This window comes from Eptatretus burgeri, chromosome 13 (genome assembly GCF_056783735.1).
Source record: "Eptatretus burgeri isolate ZD-2024b chromosome 13, Ebu_testis_v1, whole genome shotgun sequence".
In the NCBI taxonomy this organism is placed as follows: Eukaryota; Metazoa; Chordata; class Myxini; order Myxiniformes; family Myxinidae; genus Eptatretus; species Eptatretus burgeri.
The window spans coordinates 40124208-40150695 of record NC_140973.1 but is presented as its reverse complement, the minus strand read 5'-3'; the positions used below and the strand labels follow the sequence as shown (position 1 = coordinate 40150695).

Sequence of the window (26488 nt, the reverse complement as noted above, 5' to 3'; positions counted from 1 at the left end):
GGACAAATGCACAATGAACTAATAATGTGCATAGAGCGCTTTGATTACTTATAGATACGATATACCAACGAATAATTATCGTGAAGCCGGCGTTCACAAACTATGCCCAACGATAGCCTAACTTATCCATATCGTGCGGCAGTTTATCTTTGCCGGTGACGTAGGGTTTGCTATTCATAGGCTGCCACTCAACGATTTAAATGGCTGCATCTCCACTATTGAAAGTAGACGCTTGCGCTCAACAATTGGATTTTTTTTTTACACTTAACGACTTTTAAACGGTACCACTCAGCTATTTTCATTGTTTACAATGAACGATTTAAATTGCTGTCACTCGCCTTTGTTTTTTGACGCTGGCGCTCGGAAATTTTAATCGTTTCTATTGAACGTGCTAAATCGCTCAAACTCCACTATTGAAAGTAGACGCTTGCGCTCAACAATTGGATTTTTTTTACACTCAACGACTTTTAAACGGTACCACTCAGCTATTTTCATTGTTTACAATGAACAATTTAAATTGCTGTCACTCGTCTTTGTTTTTTGACGCTGGGGTTTTGAAATTTGAAGCGTTTCTTCTGAACGTGTTAAAACGCTCAAACTCGACTATTTTAAATAGATGCTGCCGATGGACAATTGGAATCATAGCCAAGCTAGACATCGAAGTGTGAACATCCTCGTCATGCCGAAGAAAAGTTTGAAGAATGCTGCAAGTAAGTGTCCTGGCCGTGGCCGTGGCCGCTGACGCCAGGTCGATCCATTATACCGACGTCGTTCAGCCTATGAGTAACTTAAAAGTAACGTCTGTCGATGTGTGGCAACGATCGCGTAACGTGCCAACAACACGTTAATCATAGGTTAGAAATAAGTTTCGGGTACGCTAAACATTACCTCGGCGTGTCTCAACTTATGATTAACTTACAAGTAGCATTAGTTGACGTCTGTCAACGATCGCAGACCGTGCATACAACTTGTGGCCAGCGTAGCGGAACGTGTGAGTCATACGCCGGCATACGTCGTGAAATTTCAAGCATGAAAAAATTTGAGGACAACCAAAAAGTACAACGTTTAAAGCCAGCGTACAACGACGTATGGCAGTGTTTTTCAGTGTGCTCTCAATGTTATCAAAACTTACCCATAACGTATTTAACGTGTGCCAGCGTTTTAGAAAAAAAATTCAAAAATCGGCATACGTTGGATAAAACGTCAAGGTGTGACCGGGCCTTTAGAGAGCATTACTGATTCGCACCTCTCACACCTTCCTCTTACATCACGCCGCAAGACACGTTGCACTGCATTTGCACCTTCCACTCCCGCACCATAGACACCATCAGTTTTCCTCACTCCTCCCCCTTCCAAAGCGATTGGGTTGCACCGGTCCGTCGACTGTGCCAGGCACAACGAGGTTGCTACATCTCAACTGTCTCTCCTCTTTCTGGGGTACCTCTAATTTCCTTGGGTGTGTGTGTGATGGCACCTGTTATGTGCAGTGTAAGTTAAGACAATAAGTTTATTGGGGTAACTCTGCACTGTGTCTTCTTTGTGAATATTTGTATTTCTTTTGTTGCAATGATGAATTCCTTGCTTTCTTCTGCTGTACATTTTGTGAATAAACCCATTACTGTGCCACATAATTTTCCTCACCTTCTTGGAATAAATTGCTTTGTTTTAAATGTACTCAGCTCGATTTTGTCTTTTCCTTCATTGGTCCAGCATGTTCCGCACATTAGCCTAGCCAGGAAGTTATACCACAAGAATCTGCTTATTCGCCAGTGCGTACTGGGCAGCTCCGCTCGTCTACACTTGATACGGTAAGTTTAACACAAGTACACATTGAGGGCGCAATTCCCTGAAAAGGAGACTGCGTGTACCACAGTTAAACGGTTGTCAGATGAAGGACACTGGGCCACGTGGTTGAATTGTTGGTGTTCGCGGTTGATTCGTGACCTGCTGCAACAAAAACTTATTCGTGTGCGATAGCCTCAATTCCTGGTGAGTCAGGGGAGAAACCGGGGATATCCCCTCCCTCATAGTACCCCTGTGACCCCGGGTCCGCAACAGTATGATATTATATGTACAGTATATGTGGGAAAAATTACATGTCCAGACCAGGAATCAAACCCAGGTCCTCTGGAAAACTGTACCAGTGCTCTGCTATCTGGGTGACCCAGAGGCTGAATACACAATTCTCCCACATACAGATGCCACTCTCTTTCCCCTGCTGCTTCCGGGGCACTCGCTGCCAACCATGGGCCTGTCCATGAGAGGATTTCCCTCGGAAGACCCTCTCGTGGACAGGCCCTTGCTGTTCCAATGGTTGGCAGCGAGTACCCCAGAAGCAGCAGGGGAAAGAGAGTGGCATCTGTATGTGGGAGAATTGCATATTCAGCCCTATGGGTCACTCAGATAGCTCAGATGGCAGAGTAGTAATACAATTTTCCATTTTCTAGACAACCTGAGTTCAATTCCTGGTCTGGAGATGTAATTTTTCCCATATACACATATAATCCTGATTTCCTGTTAATTTATGTGTGATATAGTTGAATAAGGTGAGGATAGACAGGCTGGTTTCAATTTACATTAATACAAAAAACCAAAACCACTTCCTCCTTCATCTGCTTCTTCACTTATAATAATGGTGAGTCTCATGTCAATTAGATTCAGAAAACAAGAAAACACTTGCTCCATTCAAGAGTTTTTTTTTCAATATTTCCATTTTATTCATATAATAGAAATATATTACCCTATCAAACAGTATTTCTGATTATACACCACCTTTCATTCCACTTGCAACACAGGTGAGAAGAGGAGACAAAAAAAAAAAGCAACTAATATTTCAATAATTTATTCGCGTGATTTTTATAAAGGATGAAAGTTAATTTTTCGCCGGGTACCCCGATAGTAGAACTTCAAAGTGCACGTGTACATTTCATATAACTTTAAAGTGCACATGTACATAACTTTTTTAAAGTGTACATGTACAGAATAAATATCTCAGGAATTTCCGAAGCCTCCAGACTAATTGTTCAAGGACACAGACATTTCATGACCAAGCCAATTTTGATGTATATTTACTTCACATAATATGTAAATTACATGTCCACCAGTTTGTTTTATAAGCCTTGAAAAGTCGGGTGAAACCAAAAGTTGTATTTTTTCAAAGACCTCTATTTTCTTTCCTCTGCATTTTGAGAATTTCAACATACCTTCATTGGGTGGTGTATATTAGACCGACTAGACCGCTGCCACAATCGCTGCGAACAAAACATGTATTACCTCTATTTGAGTTGTAATCAAAATGTACTTTTGTTTGGGAGTTGAAAAATATGTAAAAACAAGTAAAAAAAGACATAACATTCCATCGCCCTTGTTGTTTTCGTAATTTTGCAGTGCAGTTAAAGGGCGAGCCCATATTTATGTACAGTACAACGAAAATGTCCACCAGTCTACCAGTCAGCCATCTTTGATCATATCACAAAATAAAGTGAGGGGAACGTGTATGCCATCATGTACTGTGCTTGTGCCAAGTTTGAACAAAATCGGACCATGCATGTCTGAGAAATGGTTGGGGACACATTTAAGTAATGAAATGGCCACCAGTCAGCCATCTTGGATCTAATCTCGAAACAAAAAGACGTGCATATGCAAGAAATCATTCGTTATCTGTGTGCCAAGTTTGAAGAACATCAGTAAATGTTTGTCTGAGAAATGGTTGAGGACGTGTTCAACATCGGTTTTTTTACAACGAAAATGACCGCCAGTCGGCCATATTGGATCTAATCTCGAAACAAAAAGACGTGCATATGCAAGAAATCATTCGTTATCTGTGTTCCAAGTTTGAAGAACATCAGTAAATGCTTGTCTGAGAAATGGTTGAGGATGTGTTCAACATCGGTTTTTTTACAACGAAAATGGCCGCCAGTCGGCCATATTGGATCTGATCTCGAAACAAAATGGCGTGCCTATGTTTGCAATCATTCCTTATCTGTCTGTCAAGTTTGAACAACATTGGGAAATGCATGTCCGAGATATGGTTGAGGAGATGTTCAACACCGTTATTTTTTAATAACTAAAATGGCCGCCAGACATCTTGGATGTGATGTCGAAAAAAAAATGATGTGCATATGCAAACCATCATGTGTTGTCTTTGTGTCAAGTATGAATAAAATCGGTCCATACATGTCCAAGATATGGTTGCGAACGCACGCACGCACACACGGACGCAAAAATAGAGACAAAATCCATCAGCCTCCGTTTCGGACTCATCCAACGGGGGCTAATAAATATCATGATAATGAAAAGTCCTATAAAATCGCAAAACTATGAAGAATAGCAGGGACCAGCAGAACATCCATGCAATATAAAATGTGACTTCAACTTCTGAACACCCCCACCCCCCCAACCACAACCCCCAAGTCCTCTATCCCTACCTTCCAACCCGAAGGCATCAATCCCTCCCCACTCCAAGCCTTCAAAAACCTCATCCCACCACCCCCCAACCACAACTCATCAACCCCCCACCCCACAGAAACTCCTCACCCCTACCCCCCAAAAGCCTCAACCTCCCCTCGCAACTTTGTCCCACATCTGCTCTTGCACCCTCCCCCTCCCAACCCCAAACCTACTCCCCACCCAACCCCCACAACTCAACCCCTCCCCCAAAACCTCAGCCTCCCTCTCACAACTCTGTCCTATCTTTGCTCTCCCCACCAGCCTCCAACCACAACTCTGACCTCCTCTTCTAACCCTCCCCCACTCATAAAAGAAACGAGCATTCCCACATCAAAACAGTGGAATATTTAATGCTTCTCCCTCCCCCCCGCCCTATCATGCTATTACTGATTTCACAGAAACCACGATCTAAACAGTCATGGTCCGTCACGATCACCTGTCCAACTCACAATCCCGTGAGATATGCGGAAACCCCATGAAATTGCAACTGCCAAGTGACCATGAGACCTGAAACCAATTATCTTCTTCCTGATGCACATACTGTATCCACATCGTTCAAAGTAAATAATGATGGTTTGACGAAGATCTGTTCGGCCATCTCTGAGAAAAATGGTGACACACACAAATATCTCTTTCATATAATCCCCAAAAAAATACACCTCGTTTTATTTATTTATTATTTTTGCCTAAAACACTCCCCACCACGCACTGATGAACCCTTGAAAGCTTGACGATGATCCGTTTGGCCATCTCTGAGAAAAAATGGAGACACACACACAGACAAACATCTCTCTTATAGTATAGATAAAAGAGAAAGAAAACATGAAAAATATATTAATGGTGTACAAAACAGAGGGTTGGGGTTTCTTTTTTTTGGCACACCCGAATGAAGGTTGAGAGCAGGGATGAGAAGCGGGTATGGGGAAAGTGGAATATGTGAGCTGGGAGAGCAGTAGAAACACTACTTGGTCAGTCTACTCTGCCAGGATAAGGATACAGCCAAAAAAAAAAAAAAATCAGCCAACGGATGCAAAAAAGGATACAGGAATGGTCACAACAGATGTTTCATATTGAAAACAAGAGGAGAAAAAGCAGGGTGAGAACTTTTTTCACCGAAATGCCTGAACTTTGACTACAAAGCACAGAAGCACATGTATCACCCAGCAAACTCAAATTGTATTGTAAAGCAGTGGTGTGGCCATGATGTACCTGGCTGCAAATAACAAAGGGACATAGTGAGCACACACAACCCATTTCAGTCCCAGTGCTGAAATAACGACACAAAAGGAATAAACTTCAATCGTTCCAACTCCGACTGCAACTCTCACATCCTGCGTTTAAATTCTTTCATATCTGTCGTCCCTCCAAGGCAGTATGTTCAGTGAAATCCACATAATCAATAGTATGAAACATTTGTAGGTACAGTTTATATTCCGCTCTCATGCTTTGTACAATGAGTGACATGGAGTGGAGCATTTATATACAGTACATAGGACACAATGCTACCTTTACAACTATTTATCATGATATCTGATGATATTCACATCAGATCTCATGATAAATCACAGATCAATTCAAAATAATTTGCTTGTTTTTATTTTTAATCTTAATGCTTGTTTGACTGATTTATGCTGTACGAAAAGAAAAATCATCTTTTGCTCACATTGATTTCTTACATTCAGAAATATTAATGTGCAGACATGTTAAAAAGCATCATGTGACATGGTATGAAAATTGTGTGGAGGGTGAGTCTCATGACAGTGTGGGGAATATATGTGGCACAACATGCATGTTCATAAAGATGGAGCACAATAATGTGAAAAGCAAGGATTATAGCAACAAAGAGCAGCAGGATTACCGTGTCCCCAACTCTCAAATCATTACAGCCACGCTGTCCCACAACGGCACTGCCATTCTGGCACATGGCTGTAAAAGAGAGGCTTAGCTCCTCTGGTTGCTCCCGTACTTCCAGCTGGACCTGCGATCGGATGTTCTGATCGATGCACCCAGCACAAAGAAACTTTTAGAGTTCAATAAATGTCAAATGAATAATTACATCATAACTCTCACAAATAATTTTATAGACGAGTACTCAGAGAAGGGTGAAATGACAAAGGATGGAACAATTTAATATCTCGATGCATCAGAATAAATTTAGCGGCAAAACACCCTCCAACCCCTAAAAATAGTGGAAATTAATGCAGTACATACAATATAGAATCCATCGAAATATGAAGTACACAAAAAGGCAAAAAAAAAACATGGTCAACTGGCCATCAACCCCACCACACGTGTACATAATATGTAAATATATCAACGGCTACAAAACATACTGTACTGTATATGAATACACACAAATGCAGGTGTGTATACCCTTGGAGACTTGGACAAACAATAGGTTGGGGGAGGAATGGGGGCAGGAGAGAATGTGTGGAGTGGACAAGATGGATACAGAAGGAAACTCAAAGGAGGGAAAACTGAAATTTGTAATGAGGAGTGATTGGGTGCGGTTAACGAGGGTAGAGAAAAGATCATGGATTTGGATTGGGGACGATCTGAGATGGTGGTGAACAGTTGTCTTGAAGACCTGGAGGGAAGAATGAGATTGAAGACAATGTGGAAGTTGGTTTCACAAGCAGAAAAAACGAGGAACAGGCAAGTCTAAGATAATGTCCCTTCAGTTGCCAAAAATTCAACTCGATGTAATCATATCATGATTAGTGTCATTTTGCAGCTAAAAAGTCAAAGTTTATGATTCTGTAAGGGAAAATAATAAATTAGACATTTTAACAATGACCCCGGTTCCTTAATTTTCATAAATTTGAATAAAGCGTTATGCACGGGACAATTTGAAATAATTTTGTAAAATAAGACATTTCTGATTTATTTCTTGTGTGGACATGAATAATGCATCTTCTCGTTTTTATAGCTATTGAAAAAGAAAAGTCATCTCATCATTTATGAAAATTAGGCCTTGTCCGAAGACATGGTGTCCCAGACATAACAATTTGTAACCATTTAAAGTATTTTTCTGAAAGTTTTAATGATTGACTAATGTGACTTTCAGAAGGTCTAATTTATATATTATTGGTATTAACTACTGTAATTAAGTGTCAAAATATAATTTATCATTCATTACATAACTAATTTTAAAATGATTACGGATGAAACAATGGTGTTAGGTATGGCAGATCGCATGAAAAATAAAACTAGAGTATACACTAACCCTTATGTTTTCTCCCCAGTGTCCTGCTGGAGGAGGTACAGTAAGTACTGGATGCACTGTGTGTCTGTTAAGGCGCTGTCACACCTTGACGATTTAGCCAGCGTATACCAACTTATGAAAAATTGGTCTAAAACACTGGCACACGTCGAATACATTATGGGTAAGTTTTGTATACATTAAGAGCACGCTGAAAAACACTGCCATACGTCGTAGTACACTGGCTTTCATCGTTGTACTTTGCAGTTTTCCTCAAATTTTAGCATGCTTGAAATTTTACGACGTATGCCAGTGCATGACTCACACGTTCCGCTACGCTGGACATAAGTTGTAGGCACGTTATGCGATCGTTGACACACATTACTTGTAAGTTACTCATAAGTCGAAACACATCGAGGAAATGCTTAGCGTACCCAAAACTTATTTATAACCTATGAGTAACGTGTTGTAGGCACGTTACACGACCGTTGACACACGTCGAGGCACGTTATGCGATCGTTGACACACGTCGAGGCACGTTACTTGTAAGTTACTCATAAGTCGAAGCACGTCGAGGAAATGCTTAGTGTACCCAAAACTTTTTTCTAACCTATGAGTAACGTTCTTTGAACCTATGTGTAACGAACCTCCAACGCATATTGACGTATATAGGCGTATTTGATTGACGTCTTCCGGACGACCACAGAACTTACTGAACGTGTTTTTAATTTACAGCTATCGTATAATGGCATATTGGCAGCATTTAAAAAAAAACAAAAAAAACAATAACTTCCGATATTTCGTCACGTGCCGTTACATCACTCCGATTGCCTCTTCAGTTTGCTCATGTCTTATTCTTAGTTCCTCCTCTGTGAATATTTTCTGTTTGAGGATTTTGTCACATCGATGTCGAAACTTAAAAGCAAATGTCCGAATATATTTTAAATTTCGTGATGGACTAAAAAAAAAAAACAAACAAAAAAAACAACAACAACAACAACAACTTCAGATATTTCGTCACGTGCCTTCACGTGAACCAAGGAGAAATTTGCCTTGACGGAGAAAATAAGTTTTGGGTATGCTAAACATTACCTCGACGTGCTTCGACTTATGAGTAACTTACAAGGAACTTATGTCGACGTGTGTCAACGATCGCATATCGTGCCTACAACTTATTCCCAGCGTAGCGGAATGTGTGAGCCATACGGCGAGTACGTCGTAAAATTTTCAGCATGCTTGAAATTTCACAACGTACGAGATATATCAAGAAATATGACAGCATACTTCATCGTTTTTCAGCGTGCTCTTAACGTATACACAACTTACCCATAACGTATTCGACGCGTGCCAGCTTGCTTCGGCAAATTTTTCATAGGTCGGCATACGCTGGCTAAATCGTCAAGTGTGACTGCGTGGTTGACACTTTCAATCTTCAGGCGGTTATGATTTAAATCGGCGTGCGGCAGGTTTTTAACAGGCTACGCCACGAGTTCGTCGGCGATACGTGCAGCGCGCTATGCCTAAAGGCCCGGTCACACCTTGACGTTTTAGCCAACGTATGCCGATTTTTGAATTTTTTTTCTAAAACGCCGACACACGTTGAATACGTTATGGGTAAGTTTTGATATCATTGAGAGCACGCTGAAAAACACTGCCATACGTCGTTGTACGTTGGCTTTAAACGTTGTACTTTTCGGTTGTCCTCAAATTTTTTCATGCTTGAAATTTCACGACGTATGCCGGCGTATGACTCACACGTTCCGCTACGCTGGCCACAAGTTGTATGCACGGTCTGCGATCGTTGACAGACGTCAACACATGCTACTTGTAAGTTAATCATAAGTTGAGACACGCCGAGGTAATGTTTAGCGTACCCGAAACTTATTTCTAACCTATGATTAACGTGTTGTTGGCACGTTACGCGATCGTTGCCACACATCGACAGACGTTACTTTTAAGTTACTCATAGGCTGAAAGACGTCGGTATAATGGATCGTCCTTGCGTCAGCGTCCACGGCCACGGCCAGGACACTTATTTGCAGCATTCTTCAAACTTTTCTTCGGAATGACGAGGATGTTCACACTTCGATGTCTAGCTTGGCTATGATTCCAATTGTCCATCCGCAGCGTCTATTTAAAATAGTCGAGTTTGAGCGTTTTAACACGTTCAGAAGAAACGCTTCAAATTTCCAAACCCCAGCGTCAAAAAACAAAGGCGAGTGACAGCAATTTAAATCGTTCATTGTAAACAATGAATATAGTTGAGTGGTTCCGTTTAAAAGTCGTTGAGTGTAAAAAAAAATCCAATTGTTAAGCACAAGCATCTACTTTCAATAGAGGAGATGCAGACATTTAAATCGTTAAATCGTTAAACGCAAGGACGATCCATCATAACCCACACCCAACCCCTCACACTCACCTACTACTGCCAACATGAACAAACTACTACTAATACTAATACTAATATTAATACTAATACTAATACCGATACTGATACTGTTACTGCTGACATGGACATCGACTCAAAAAGGACTCGAAAACACTGTTGGGTTCCCCTTTTATGAGCAGCATTTTTATATACCAATTCCCAAAACCGCTGGGAACACGTCTTTATATGGCAGTTGTAAGTAGAAACACGTTAATTTATTTTTTTGTCGACCGGAAGACGTCATTGGAATACGTCTACATACGTCGATGTGTGTTGGGACTACATAAAGAATTGGTTCAAAGCACGTCAAACATAAGTTAGAAATAAGTTTCGCGTAAAAAAGACATTACCGCGACGTGTTTCGACTTATGAGTAGCTTATAAGTAGCATTTGTGGACGTGTGTAAGCATCCACATATCGTGTGTAAAACTTATCCCCATCGCATGCGGAACGTGTGTCATATGCCGAGTACGTCGTAAAATTTTGAACATGTTTAAAATTTCTTGACGTACTCTACTTACTACGACGTATGATAGCGTACTTTAGCGTTCTACTCACGTATACCAAACTTACTCATACCGTATTTGACGTGCCCCAACGTTTTAGACACATTTTTCTTAGGTCGGCATACGCTGGCAAGATCGCCAAGGTGTGACCGCGATGTTGTCACTTCCATTTCTACGGCAGTTATGATTCGAATCGTTGTGCGTCAGCCTTTTAATAGGCTACGTCACGACATCGTCGGCGAAGCATGCAACGCGCTATGCCGAAGTTAGACTATCGTTGGGCATAGGTTGTGTAGGCCAACAACAGGTTCAGCATTTGTTGGTATAAGTTATCTATAACACAACGAAACGTTCTGTGTCCATTACCAATGCGTTATACATAAGACCAAGTCGCTATGAATACGTCCAAATCTTTAAAAAAAAAAACATCAAAAGTTCAACGTAAGCCAGCGTTTTACATACATTTTAATACGTTGCCATCGCTGGCTAAAACGTCAAGGTGTGACCGGGCCTTAAGTTAAACTATCATTGGGCATAGGTTGTGAACGCCGACAACAGGCTAAGCATTCATTGGTATAAGTTATCTATAAGACAACGAAACGTTCTGTGCCCGTTACTAATATGTTATGCATACGACCAACATGTTATGAATATGACCAAAACTTAAAAAAAAAAACATCAAAATTTCAGCGTACGCCAACGTTTTACATACATTTTCATACATTGCCATTGCTGACTAAATCGTCAAGGTGTGACAGCGCCTTTACGAAGGGCTTATTATATAGAAATGGGGTCCGTCCGTCAGTCAAATTTCGTTTCCGGAGCTTAACTACAAATCCCCTCAAGATATATTTACGAAATTTGGTACACATATCAAGCAAGTGGTGAACTGGTGCCTTTTGTTATCCCCCGCCAACCGACGAAGTTGGCGGGGGATATAGAAATGGATTCCGTCCATCCGTCCGTCCGTCACATTTCGTTTCCGGCGCTTAACTACAAATCCCCTCAAGATATATTTACGAAATTTGGTAAACATATCAAGCAAGTGGTGAACCGGTGCCCTTTGATATTTTTTAATTGATAGGTCACATGGTTTGGCAGCCATGTTGGATTCAAGAAAAATATTAAATAATGTTTTCTCTGGAATCACATAACCTAAGGAAGCAAAAATTTGCAACTATCATCTTCCATCATGTCTGCATACATAGCAAAAATTATGACGTCACAAGTCACATTGTTTGGCGGCCATCTTGGATAGAAAAACACACCTCATCCGATTAACACGAAACTTCACACACATATTCCACTGGAGGATTGGAGGCAGAATGTAAATTTATGATGTCATAGGTCACATGGTTAGTCAGCCATCTTGGATTGAAAATTGATAAATTTTAAAAATCTTCTTCTCCAGAACGGCCAGACAGATTGAAGCAAAATTTCACACACACATTCCCCAACACATCCTTTCAGAAGTTTGTTAATTTCTAATATAATTGATAGGTCACATGGTTTGGTGGCCATATTGAATTTACCCTAAAACCTTCAAACATCTCCAGAACGGCTGGTCAGATCAAGGGGAAACTTCACATACATATTGCACACGCTTAGGGAATATAAGTTTGTTAATCCTCATATACTATGGCAGGGGATATCGAAGACTTTGTCTTCAACGGATGCTAGTTAGGGCTTCAAGCCAACTGGCTGAAACCCAATTGAAATCGTTAGTATTATAGTTATTCTACTGACCGATTTTGTGGCGGATCTGTAGGGAAAACGGTTGGATGAAATTCAACGAAACTTAACAGGATAATTACTCTCCACCTGGAGTTTATACTTTGAAACATTAGATGACGTAGGTCACGTGGTATGGCGGCAATATTGGATTTTCTCCAAAACCTAAAAACATCTTCTTCTCCAGAACGGATAAAGTGACAGCCTCAAACTTTTGCACACATTTGCTACTTTCCATGGGAATGTTAAGTTGTTAATTTGGTCCAAATCGTTATTTAATTTATATGATTTAAAATGATGCCGATTCGCCTCATTAAATATGCAAAATATGTAAATGAGAGTTGAAAAAATTTAATGACAGATTTAGATAAGACATAAACAGGGGACTCCAAATATGTTTATACCATGTCTGTATTTGACCACAGTGAGGCCCCAGAGCCCCCCCAAAGGTAAAAATCACCCATTTTTAAAATGTCATTAAATGAAAACAACGGTTGGATGAAATTCAATGAAACTTAACACCGTAATAACTCTCCACCTGAAGTTTATACTTTGAAAATTTTGATGACGTAGGTCACGTGATCTGGCGGCCATATTGGATTTTATCCAAAATCTAAAAACATCTTCTCCAGAAGGGATAACCCGACAGTCTCAAACTTTTGCACACATTTGCGATGTTCCATGGGAATGTTAAGTTGTTAATTTGGTCGAAATAGTCGCATAATTTATATGATTAAAATTATGCCAAATATGCAAATGAGAGTTGAAAAAATTTAATGACAGATTTAGATAGGACATAAACAGCAGACTCCAAATATGTTTATACCATGTCTGTATTTGACCTCAGTGAGGCCCCAGAGCCCTCCCCCCCCCCCAAGTTTTAAATCACCCATTTTTGAAATGTCGTAAAAGGAAAACTAAAGAAGATAGAGCTATAGTGACCGCACATTCTGTAAGATATTTTAAGGTTCCACAAGTTCGCCATTTACATTAATAAGTAAATGTGTAGTTATTGGACTTTTTTGGAGACTTGAAAATTTGTCCAGCCTCGATTTGTCCAATGTGAACTTTCTTTATCATGTATTGCTATCGGCTTTACAATCCTTCATTGATATAACATGAGGGACACCGGAGCGAGACCCCATTGCAGACTCTAACTTTCTAACTCGGAAAACCAATATCACGTGACAGGGTGATAGTGTTGAAATTTGTTAAAACGGATGCACGCCTGAAGCCCGGGATTACTGGTTTACCAGTTTTAATTGTAATTGTATTTACCTTCATTTAATGCAAATGTACAATATTTCAGCTTCATTATGTATTGGATTTTCTGCTAATTATTGTCAAGTAAGGCCAGATTAGATCTGTGACTTGCTACAGGTACCATGTAAACCTCTACTAACCTGTTCCATGGTCGGGTTGTCGACGACGAAACCGTCTCCCCCATCAAGTTTCCTGGTGAGGAGAGTGTATGTATATGGATACCCAGCAGGACAAAAAACAAAACCTGTAAAAGTGTGGAGGAGCTCCTTGTGAGCCAATGGACATCCATATATCCTGCCCTCCTGCGTCTGTGGATGTCCTCCTGCAGTGGGTAACCTTTCCAAGGAGGTTGGTGGGAGGACTTGCACTCGGGCCACCATAAAACACTTCACTCCTCAAAACATACTAAAAACACGAAGAAAACTGAAACCCCACTCTGTGGGAGAAACCACTTGTGCAGCTTCCCTTCGCAGGACAGCTCACCAGATGATGGCATTGGGCCAAAGTCTTTGGGACCCCCACTCTTTGATGACAGGAGAAAAAACACAGGTTAACCTTCCTGGGATGGATTGCGGTAGTGTGTGTGTGTGTAAGGGTGGTGCTGAGGTATTGTCCACCAGACGGCAGTCTCCTTGGGTTAACTTGAGGCGGTCACTTCGGGTGAGTGCCTGGAATGTCTTATCCCGAAGAGAAGATGACCTGTTTGCTATCATCTGAGCTCCAGCGCCTGAACATCGGTATTGCAGCACTCTCTGAGGTTCAAAGACCGGATAGTGGTGAGATCATGGCGGGTGGTTGCACCTACTACTGGTCTGGTTGCTCTGATGGTTACCATGCCCAAGGAGTTGCTGCAGCTGCGTCCAATAAGCTGACTCCCATCATAATTGAGGTAACACCGGTCAACGAGCGTATTATGAGACAAAGGATTCGTCACTCCTTGGGTGTCATTTCCCTGGTCTCTGTATATGCTCTGACTGAGGCGAGTGATCTCACTGTGAAGGAGGCATTCCATGCCGTGCTCGAGTCCGTGGTTGATCAGTACCCCAGATGAGATACACTTCTAGTCTTGGGGGATTTCAATGCATCGGCTGACACTGATAGGGATGGCTATGAGATGTGTGTCAGTCCCCATGGATCTGGAACTTTGAACCAGAATAGCACTAAGTTCCTTGACTTTACAAGAAGTCATGGACTTAAGGTGGCTGGTTCATGGTTTCAGCAGCCACAGGCTCATCGCTGCACTTGATATTCCAACGCTGGCTGTGTGACAAAGGAGATTGACCATGTGCTCGTTGATGGTCACTGGAGGATGATCCAGAACTGCAGGATCTTCCAGAGTGCTCAGTTCCTCAATACCAACCACAGGCTTGTTGTAGTAACTCTGAAGTTTCAGCTTAAATCCGGGAGAATGGTACCATCCCAGCCTAAATGTTGGCAAGCTCAAGGATTAGAGGGTAGCTGAGGTGTTTGCGAACAGGCTGAGTGGGGATTTGGGTGGTCTGGGTTTGTGGAGTGCCTTCAAGACCACCATCCTTGATGTTGCCCATGGATGTCTTGGAACTCACCGGAGAGTGAAGAAGAATTTTGTGTCTCAAGGGACACTGGATATCATTGACCAGATTCACAGGACCAGGCTGAATGACAGAGCTCGGCTGTTCAGGGAGTTGAGGGATAAAACTGTACATGCACTGAGAGTGGACAAGGAGGCCTATGTGCGTGGAATCTGTGAGGGGTAGAACATCACTTGTGGTCAAGTGATTCTCATCCTGCTTAGAGAGGAATTTGTGCATTGCATTCCTCCAAGCCTGTCTATCAGTGTGCTGCTGTGAGAGCAGAGGGTGGTGGCCTCTTGACAGAGGAATCTGAAGTGAAGGCCCGTTTGGCTGGTTATTTTGAATGGCTGTACCAGGCTGACCCACCAGCTGTTGAGTTGGATGTCAGGGGTATAACTATCCCCATTGCTGACCCTCCAATGTACTGTTTGTGGAGATACAGGCTGTGGTGAACCAGTTGAAAGGGGATAAAGCCCTTGGGATCTGTGGCATCCATGGTGAACTTCTCAAGGCTGGTGGAAATGCTGTCATGGTATCATTACATGCAGTTCTGTGCTCTTTCTGGAACACAGGCATCATCCCAACTTACTGGAAAAGGGGCCCCACTGTCCCTCTCTGGAAAGGGAAGGAGGATTGCCAGGACTGCAATAACTACCGAGGGGTGATGCTGCTCTCAGTGCCGAGCAAAGTCTTTGCTAGGATAATTCTTCATTGGGTTTGCCACCATCTCCTTGAGCACCAGCCACTAGAGCAGTCAGGCTTTACAACAAGGAAGTCAACGATTGACCATATCCTTGCTCTCCGAGTGCTCACTGAACACAGATGAGAGTTTTGGCAGGAGCTGCTTGCAGTCTATGCTGATCTTCACAAAGCAGTTGATTCAGTGAATCGGGATGCCATTTGGAGGATTCTCGGTGTTCGCGGGGCGCCTCCAAAGTTGATTGATTTGATTTCTGAACTATACTCGGGTACAGAGAGTGCTGTGAGGTGTGGTGGTTCTATCTCTGACTTATTTGCAGTTGTTACTAGAGATTGTCAGGGGTGGATATTGCCCCCCACATTCTTCAACACTTGTATGGACTGGATTTTGGGGAAGATGTCGGAGAGATCAAGCTGCGGTGTGTCGCTTGGGAATGTAAAGATGTCTGACCTCGATTTCGCAGATGATGCTGTCATCCTTGCAGAAAAACTGGATGTCCTTGTTGGGGCATGCCTGGTGTTGGCTTAATGGTTCGGGTGGTTGGCTTGGGATCCTAGGGTCCTGAGTTCAAATCCCGCTCAGCTGTTGAATTTATACCAGGTGTGGTTAACTCGGCCTGTCATCCTTCCGAAGTCGGCAAAATGAGTGCCAGCATGCTGGTATACTGTGTCGGAGTGGAGACCCGTCTAGGATTGTGCCCAGTAGCCAAGGAGATTGCTTAGGCAGCACCAACAGTCTGTACAGAGTATGGTCCCTTCCTCCCTTCCTCCTCCTTGTCGGGGCCCTCGAAGCACTGAATGAGGAATTGGGTCTGCTGGGACTATGGGTTTCCTCGGACAAAACAAAGATGCAGACTTTCAATGACATCTTGGATGTTGCTATCTTGTCTGTACATGTTTGTGGTGAGGATGTTGAGGTCACGGAGAGATTCACTTACCTTGGCAGTGATATTCATGTCTCTGCAGGTTGTGAGCCAAAGGTCAATAGACATCTGGGTCAGGCCTGGGGAGTCATGGATTCACTGGATCAGAGGGTGTGGCGATGTCAGTATCTCTGCAGGAGGACAAAAGTCCGAGTCTTCAGGTCCTTGGTGCTTCCAGTCTTGCTCTATGGATTTGAGACTTGGACTCTGACAAAGGATCTGAGAAGAAGAGTTAACTCCTTCGGTACCAAGTCTCTTCGGAGAATTATTGGCTATCGCTGATCAGACTTTGTGTGAAACAAGTGGTTGTTGAGAGAAACTCAAATGAGATTTGTTACCTGTAGAGTCCATGAGCATCAGCTGCATTTGTTTGGAAACTGTTTGGACATGTGGCTTGATTTCGTGACGCTGATCCTGATCACCAGATTCTCTCAGCGAGGGAGCCGCGTGAATGGTGAAGACCAACAGGATAACCACGTGCTTCATGGTTGATCAGCATCATGGGGGATGGGGGATGGCCAGGCAGAGGCCTCTGGAGTGCCAATGGAAAGTGGATGCAGCGACGCACTGCTCCGGTGCATCCTTCCATACCTGACCTGACCTAATGTGTTGCAAAGGCTTTCTTGGACAAAAACTCCCATTGCAAACAGTCGAGAGATTCATGTTTCCTGAGGAAATTGAAGTTACAGGGTGAGATGGAAATTGAAGTTGAACCTCTCTCCCTCCTCCAAATCCTGGTGGCGTCTAATCAAATCTGTTTCTGGTGGATGTTCCCCCTCCATCTCCTCCCTGACCTCAAATGGCCACACTGCTGATAACGCATGTGAAAAGGCTGAATGCCTAAACTCCGTGTTTGCATCTAAATCTTGTATCCGAAACCAATTTCTTTCTGTACCCACCTAACCCAGTCACACCCAACTGTTCCTGGACTTTGTGACCTTTTCTTCTGACAAAGGGGAGATCTTGCTGTCAAACCTCGACTCAGATTCTGCAACCGGTCCAGACGCCATCAGCCCACATGTACTAAAAATATGCTCTGTTGCTCTTGCTCACACTCTCTCTGTTCTTTTCACCCTCTCATTTGCTCAAGCTCAGCTGCCATCTGCTTGGAAATCAGCAAACATTACTGCTCTGCATAAAAAGCTGCAGAAACAGATCCCTGCAACTTCAGGCCAATCAGCCTTCTCCCAATCATCAGCAAGGTTATGGAATCAATCATCGCTTCAGACATGAAATCCTTCCTCTTCTCCAATGGCTTGATTTCCTTTCATCAATTTGGTTTCACACCAGGTCACTCCACCCTGGATATGCTGCTTCTGCTCTCCCAACAATGGATTGAGGTCCTCAATGACAGACATGAAATCACAGCTATATCCCTACACATATCGTGTGGTTTAAACACAGTCTGGCACCCTGCCCTGCTCACCAAACACTCTTCCTATGGTATCCAAGGTCATCGCCATTCATGGCTCGCAGACTTCCTCTCGTTGCAGCCAACGTGTGGCACTAAATGGAGTCCTCTCATCCCCTTTTCCTGTCCAGGCTGGAGTTCCTCAAGGTAGCGTTCTGGGCCCTGTTCTTTTTCTGGTTTTCATCAATGATCTTTCCGACTCTGGAAAATACTCTTTATCTCCTTGCTGATGACTCTACCCTCTGCCGTACCATCTGTCATCCCTCAGACCGGTAAGCAGCAGCTTCTTCGCTCTCTGCAGATCTGGATAAAATCACAAACTGGTCCAACACATGGAAAATGTCTTTCAATCCTGACAAATCTCACTCTCTCACTATATAGTCTCTCGGAAAGAAGTGAACACCCCCCCCCCACCACCTACTTTCTCAACAATCCTCTGGAAGAAGTCCTTTCATTCAAGCTTCTGGGTCTCAACATCTGCCATGATCTTTTCTGGGAAAGCCAAGTTTCCAACCTGGCCTCCAAAGCCAGCCGCCGACTGGCATGCTCTGTCATGCAAAGTCCTTCCATGACTCACCTGAGCTCCTGACCACATACAAAGCTTTTGCCCAAAGCCTGATGGAGTACTGCTCTCCCCTCTGGGCTGATTGCTCCTGCCTCTCACCTTTCTCGGCTTCACGCTGTGGAAACCAAGGCAAATAGGATCATTGGTATCTCCCGCGGTGAGGCTAAGTCTTTGGGCGTCTCACTCTCTTACTGCAGGCAGGTCGGTGGTCTTTCTGTCTTCCACCGTCTTCTCTCTGGTCTCACCCCCCAGCTCTGTCTGCGATATGCCCCCTGCCCCCCCCATATTTCCGCAGGGTGCTCAAGGTCCACCAGCAACCCCTTCTGGTGAAACTGCCAAAATCACGAATCACTGCTCATCTTCTCTTTTTCATTCCTCTTTTTTCCCGCCTTTGGAATAAACTGCCACACTCTCTTCAATCCCATTCTTCCCTCCGGGTCTTCAAAACAGCTGTTCACCACCACCTCTTATCTTCCCTCATCCAAAACCACGATCCTTTCTGTCCCCATTAATCTACCCCCTTCAAATTCCCTGCCTTCCTTCCCAAAAGTTCCCTGTCAAGTAAGTTTCTGAAAGTCCCTGTGGTGTCCATCATGTATACCCCGTGTTCCCCACCCCATCCTTCTCCCTTCCATAGATATCCTAATATCTCTGTTCCCCACTGTTTTGTCTTTCCCTCTACCACCCCTCTTGTCTCATGCCCCCCTTGTTGTGCGTTGTGCGTTAGCTGTCATACGAGCCTCGACAATGTATCCCCAAAAAAAGATGTTCATGAATGTGTCTGAGCTACAAAAGTGAATTGCCTGACCTACTACTTGATAAGCAAATGCAAAATATGTTCCCCCCCAGGAGGTCAGGTCAGGTATGGGAGCATGCACCAGAGCAGTGCGTCGCTGCGTCCACTTTCCGCCGGTACTCCAGGGGCCTCCGTCTGGCTCAGGAGGCATGTGTTTAATATTACATTAAGTTTAAGTTTGTTGTTGTCTGGGAGTGGATTGCAAGCTGCAACCGTCTTACAAAAGCAAAGGAACTATTTTTTTTCTTTTCATTGTATGTAGTTTGAAACTCTACCATGTACTCATAACTGTCTATAAAGATGATGAAGAGGTTATAATGCATTAAATACATCACTTAATAAAAGACAAGAACATGATTCAAAGTTAAATTGTACAAAACAGTTGTGATATATGACTATATTTCATATTTCCATGCTCCAACATCCATGGTTTTGAATTGAATGTTAGGTTTACAAGTCCATGATGTTTAAATATTTGATCAATAAAATGTTTTGTTTTGGATTCACCAGTTGTTTTTCCCCAAACCAAAATAGCACATGATTTGTGTACAATACTTTGTGTAACATGATAAAAACACTTTATCACTTTAAACCAAGTGGGACAAATGTCCCAAACGTAACATGTCCCAAACGGAACCCGTCCTTCATTAAAAGAATGAATGGCAATTTAATATGATGTAATTTTTTTTTCAATGAGATTTTGCAAAAATAATCTCAAGTGTTCAACCTTTCTACACACTGGCTTTCAAGTTGTGCAAGAAAAGACTTTCAGAGAATTTTGAACTTGAAAATTCTGTTGAAAAATCTGAATTTTTTGTGGTCCTATACATAACAGTTGTTAATCCAATTCTTCCATTTTCTTTATGTGACTAATTATGTCAAGGTCAGATGTCATCATTTTTACAAACAGTATTCGTCTTACAGATACCAAACATGAAGATGAAAAAACATTGAATTCATAGTCATTTTTGATCAATTTTGATAGGGCGAAAGTCTCTGAAAGTCCCATACATAACACGCATGATATCTTGGACTTGCCCAACAAAAGAGTGGAGGTGAGCAGTGATCCTGGATTTAGGTAGTTTCACCAGAAGGGGGTGATGGTGGAATAGTGGACTGTGTTAGCCCTGCAGGAACCTGAAGGGAACAAAGCAGGGAAAGAGCAGAGGGTGCAAGACCAGAAAGGAGGAGGTAGAAGACAGAGCACCGACCCTGTCTGCAATGGTGAAGTGATAGGCCCATGGGCTCCTCTACCCTGAACTTCCTCAAGAGGATTGGTAAGAAAGTAAATAGGATGGTTTGCCAGATGATCCTTTCAGAGAGAGATCATGAGAGTGTGGGATTTGTCAGGATTGAAAACGTATTCCAAGTGTTTGACCAGCTTGTGATTTTATCCAGATCTGCAAAGAGTGAAGAGGCTGCTGCTTGCCAATCTGAGGGATGAGAGATGGAACAGCAGAGGGTGGAGTTATTAGCAAAAATATAAAGAGGATTTTACAGATAGTCGGAGAGATCATTGATGAAAACCAGAAAGAGCCCAGGGCCCAGAACACTGCCTTGGGGGCACTCCAGCCTTAACACGGAGAAGAGATGAAAGGATTCCATTCAGTGCCACATGTTGGTTACGAGTGCAGAGGAAGTCAGGAAGCCATGTGAGGAGTTGGCCTTGGATGCCATAGGCAGACAGTGTGGAGAGTATGGCAGGATGCCAGACTATCAAAAGCATGAGGTATGTCCAGAGAGATGGGCCTGATCTCATATCTGACAACGAGGGCTTCCATCCATTGTTGGGCGAGTAGAAGCAGCATATCCAAGGTGGAATGACCTGGTGTGAAACCAAACTTGTGATCTGGGATGAGGTTGTTGGAGAAAAAAGGTTTTCATATCAACTGTGATGATGAATTCCATGACCTTGCTGATAACTGTAAGACAGCTGATAGCTCTGGAGTTAAAGGGATCAGTTTTTGTACCTTTTTATGTAATGCAGTGATGTTGGTGGATTTCCAAGCAGTTAGAAGATGACCTAGGGCAAATAATTGGGTGAAAATGGCAGAGAGAGAGGATGTGAAAAAGCAGCAAAGCAGGTTTTTAGGACATGTGAGCCGATTTCGTCAAGTCCAGTATGAACGGTCTACCTTGTGCATCGAATTGCATGGTTTTTCTTTTTACTACATTTCGTTATTATGCTGTGGGAATTATTGTAAGTCTGTGGAGAATCGCACACACAAAATCAAATAATACCATGAATATTTTATTTGTAATTTGACCGAATCTTGATTTTTTCTGTAATTTACTACACTAGAAACACGGGAGAGGCAAGAGAGGGCAACTCAAGGAATAGGAACAACAGTCAAATGACCAAAACCTGAATTGAGTAAGTAAATTAACACTTAAGGAAGAAATAAAGACATCAGTTGCATGAGGCAATGGCATAATGGTTAGAGCATCCGCTCCGAGTCTGGGAAGTCAGTTGTTCAAACCCTGGCCAAGTTATACCAAAGACTTCCATGGAAAGGAGGAAATTCTGCTTTAGGAAATGCCCCACTGAGTGCAGTGAGGAAAAACGGTGCCATTGTTGTGACGTTGCTGATACCCAGAGTACCACGGGAAGTGAAGGTGCTTCCCCCAAGCTCAGTGGTTGTTTGTCTCATCCAGTAGTATTGTGGTGTGTGTGTGTGTGTGTGTGTGTGTGTGTGTGTGTGTGTGTGTGTGTGTTCCATTACAAGTCTCAAATCATGTACTGTATAAAAAATAAATAAATAATAAATTCCAAAATTGTGAGAGGTGCTTTTTTTTTTAGATATTAAAAGCTCAACTTTTCAAGACATTACAACCACAAGTGCAGGAGTGTGTTAAAGTCAAACAAAAAAGAAACAGATAGGTGTCAAATTATGGAAAAAATTCATTGTACTATAGCACAGAGAAAGCACACCCCAAAGTACAATGACCAAATTTAAACTCATTCCATCCAGTGTATTAGGACACACACACACACACACACACACACACACACACACACACACACACACACACACACACACACACACACACACACACACACACACACACACACACACACACACACACACACACACACACACACACACACTTTGAGACCTGGCCTGGGAGGGCTCTGTTCCACCTTCTGAAACCTGCACATGGAGATAACAACCAATGACACACACATCAAATTATATATTGTATGATTCTGTTTTCTTTTCCATGTCAGATTCAGTTTTCTGTTTCAAGTCATTGGTTCCGTGAAGTCCGTACATTTTTCGCGATTGCGATAAACCACTGGCTCTACAGAAGATACTGGTATAACATTTTATTCAATGAGTCACATGTGACATTTCCTTGTAAGTGAGCCATTCAGAAATAATAATTTTAAAAAGCATCGATGGTTTAGGCATTACGTACATGATTGAGATTGACTTCCTTGGCGCTGTCATGTTTTTGCTCATTTTGGAGCTCAAAAGCTCTCAACATAAATTGTTTCAGCAAAGAAATAAACACATCAAGCATGGCTGTACTGGCTCACTTGATTCAGATGGAGATCATGATAGGAACACCCCATTTTTATATACATAATTTGAGGCACATGAATAACAGTTGTAATTATTATATTGGAAATAATTGACTGAATGAAAACTTTGACATTTTTGTGGGCAACAGCAAATTGAAATGTAGTGCAACTCACATTGAAAGCTGACATGATAAGTTGAATTACATTGCTCGAGTCATTTGCCAAGATGCCGGCCGTGGTTCCAGGCATGAGGTCCGTGTAGTTCTGCAGGATTTAAGTACATTTCACTCAAAAAAAGACAAAACAAAAAGGTGAAACAAGCCGCTCATTTATTACAAAGCAGTAATCACCCCATGTCCTGAAAGGATGATGCACAAAGAGCACACTTACCTTTGAACTCTCTAGTCTGGGTTTGATTCCTGATTTGACTATAAACTGTCAGGTTGATACTCCGCAAGCATAACATTGCATCACAATGTGCACTGTACCTCGGATAGATATTAAGCTGGGTATCGTGTCTGCTTGCTTTGATTGATTGATGGACGTTAAAGATCTCATAATATCTTTTACCGAAGAGGCGGCAAATTATCGCCGATGTCCTGGAGAAAATTCCATGAACACCTGTCAAAAATTAAAGGGGTAATAACCTTGGTGTAGCGGGATCACTAAATGCACGTAGATTGGATAACGAGAGAGAGAGAGAAAGATGTGACATGATTTACCAGAAGCATTAGGTTTTTTTCAGGAGGAATCAAGTAGTTATTCGTTCTCCCAATATTAATTGGGCTGAGGTTGAGCGAAGTGAGGTCAAGGCCAATTATTCCTGCTATCTGAAATACCCTGCAACCCATGCCTGCAGAAAATGGATTTTTGGAATGCTGGCCACATTTGCAATCCAATCACCATATAACTTTGTTTAAAGAAAATTCTGCATGGGTAGGCACTTCTATGTTGAAAGTTTTGTGTCAATCGCTCATGCAGTTGTGGAGAAAAATAATTTAAAAGCAAATAAAGGTGAAAAAACGAGGGTGGAAGAAAAACACAAAGTGAGGTAAGAAAAGTTCCTGATACGTGAAATGCTCTGCAACCCATGCCTGCATAAAATGGAATTTTTGGAACGCCAGCCACATTTTCCATCCAATCGTTATTTAACTTTGGTTTAAAAAATCTCGATGGGTAGGCACTCCTATGTTGAAAATTCGTGTCAATTGTTCAAGCAGTTATGCAGAAAACGAATATAAAAGTGAATAGAGGTGAAATAGTGAGGGTGGAAGAAAAAGAAAAAAGAAAAAAATTGAAGGCCTCAGCTGACATTCAACAACATGGTCAATGATAGTTGTGGATGCTATATTCTGGTACAGTAATATTTGTCAGGTGATTGTGATGGGTTGGTAGTTACATTTTGAATATGTACGCTCTTAGCCTTTCACGAGCTGAAATTAGGTATAATTAATTTCTGGTGATGGCAACTAAGATTTCATTGAAAAGCACATGGACTAATTAACTCATAAAGAAAAGTATATTTTGTGCAATTAAACAATGTGTAGAAATGCTGCCATTGACAAATAAAAGGGCAATTTATAAGCAGGTACAACACAGGAAGATAAATAAATAAGGAGGTCGATAAGACTGTACAACATAAGAAACACAGAACTAACAGCAGTCAGAACCGGGAATGTGAAGTGGGGGAAAAAAACTGCATGTTTCAGATGTGGGAACAGGAAGCTAATTTCATTAATTTGTCTTCATGATTTCAACTTCCAACACGTGGAGCTGGTATAAAAGAAGCCAGTATTAAGAGGCTAAGAAGTGAAGGAGAGTGCTGTTTGTTCCATACAGATAAAAAGCTGTCTTTTGAGAGACTGGCCTGAGCCTGCCATTGAGAAGTGAGGATTGTGCATGTAATCCTTACGAAAATTCACAGACGGGTGTTTGTGTGTTTGTTACTTGCAAAAATCTAATATATTTCAAGTGCAGCATATTGGTTAGTTGCGTGCGTCATTCTGTTTGTCTGTTTGTTACTTGCAAAACTCGAAGATTTTTCAAGTATATTGGTTGGTTGCATGCATTATTCTGGTTGTCTGTCTGTCTATCACCGACAGTTCACAATTTTAAACTGATCTTCACAAAACTTCACTAAATGGTCAAGTTCGTCATAAGCAAGAAGCCTATTGTTTTTGGGGTCAAAAGGTCAACAGGTCATCATTGACCAAAAGGTCAACATCGGCCGAATTTCTAAAAGTCAATTTTTATCCGATTGACTTGAAATTTAAAGAGGAGTTGCATGTTTGGTCATTGAATTCAATGACTTATTCTTTTTGAGGTCAACATAGACCAAAAGGTCAACATCGGCCAAAGGCCAACAACTTTGGTGAGATTTCTAAAATCATCAATTTTCATCCAATTGACTTGAAATTTGAAGAGGATTTACATTTCAGGTCACTGAATTCAATGAGCCAATTATTTTTGAGGTCAACATAGACCAAAAGGTCAACAACTAAGGTGGTGTTTCAAAACTCCTCAATTTTCATCCAATTGACTTGAAATTTGAAGAGAATTTATATTTCAGGTCACTGAATTCAACGAGTCAATTATTTTTGAGGTCAACATAGACCAAAACGTCAACATAGACCCAAGGTCAACAACTAAGGTGGTGTTGCAAAAATCCTCAATTTTCATCCCATTGACTTGAAATTTGAAGATAATTTGCATATCAGGTCACTGAATTCAACCGGTCAATTATTTTGAGGTCAACATCGGCCAGATTTCTAAAATTGTCAATTTTCATCTGATTGACGGGATTTGAAGAGGAGTTGCATATTTGTTCATTGAATTCAATCACCAATTATTTTTGAGGTCAAATTTGTTTTATGGATTTTGCAAGTATCGTGCTATGCACGACATCTTTCTTGTTTTGTCACGCTACTCCTCCTGTAGTTCTGGGTTGATTACATCTAGACTTGCTACCTGTGATCAACATGACCCCAATTAATGAATAGGGGTGTTTTTATCTTTGCCAGTGGTCTTGGGGGAGGGAGAAAGGGGGTGGGATGCAAATTCTCTCTATAAAGGTACATCATGTAGTGCTGCCTCCAGGTGGAGGAGGGTATTGCATGTTACCACCCTTGACATTACAGTATTCCTGTCTACATGCTTGTCAGTGCAGTGAGGTGTTTTGAATTATAAGCAGAAGGTATGTTTTTGCTTCATGCTTGTAACCAGAGTTATTTTTTTATTTTTTGCCTATACAGAGCTGTCAGTTGCCTTTACACCACCCAAGTAAAGGTATGTGTCAGAAGAACATGTTGCATGCTTGGAACAAGATTGCCCATGGGGTGGGTACTCTGCTAGTATCTCCAATTAACAAGCTTTATCACTTTATCTTTTGGTTCTAATATTGGGCTAAAAGAGAATTCCGATCAACTGAAACACTTTT

At 41.9% G+C, this 26488-nt stretch overlaps 1 protein-coding gene across 3 annotated transcripts in view; it reads right to left on the bottom strand.

Moving 5' to 3' along the window:
• Positions 1–26488, bottom strand: part of LOC147014276 (integrin beta-5-like) — a 110902-nt gene that overhangs the window by 34961 nt on the left and 49453 nt on the right. For all 3 annotated transcript variants that reach the window (XM_085852112.1, XM_085852114.1, XM_085852113.1), the window contains exons 8-9: positions 23227–23316; positions 6308–6442 (exon numbers count right to left, since the gene is read on the bottom strand). In XM_085852112.1, the coding sequence (XP_085708238.1) occupies positions 6308–6442; positions 23227–23316 (225 nt within the window). The remainder of the gene's footprint in view (positions 1–6307; positions 6443–23226; positions 23317–26488) is intronic.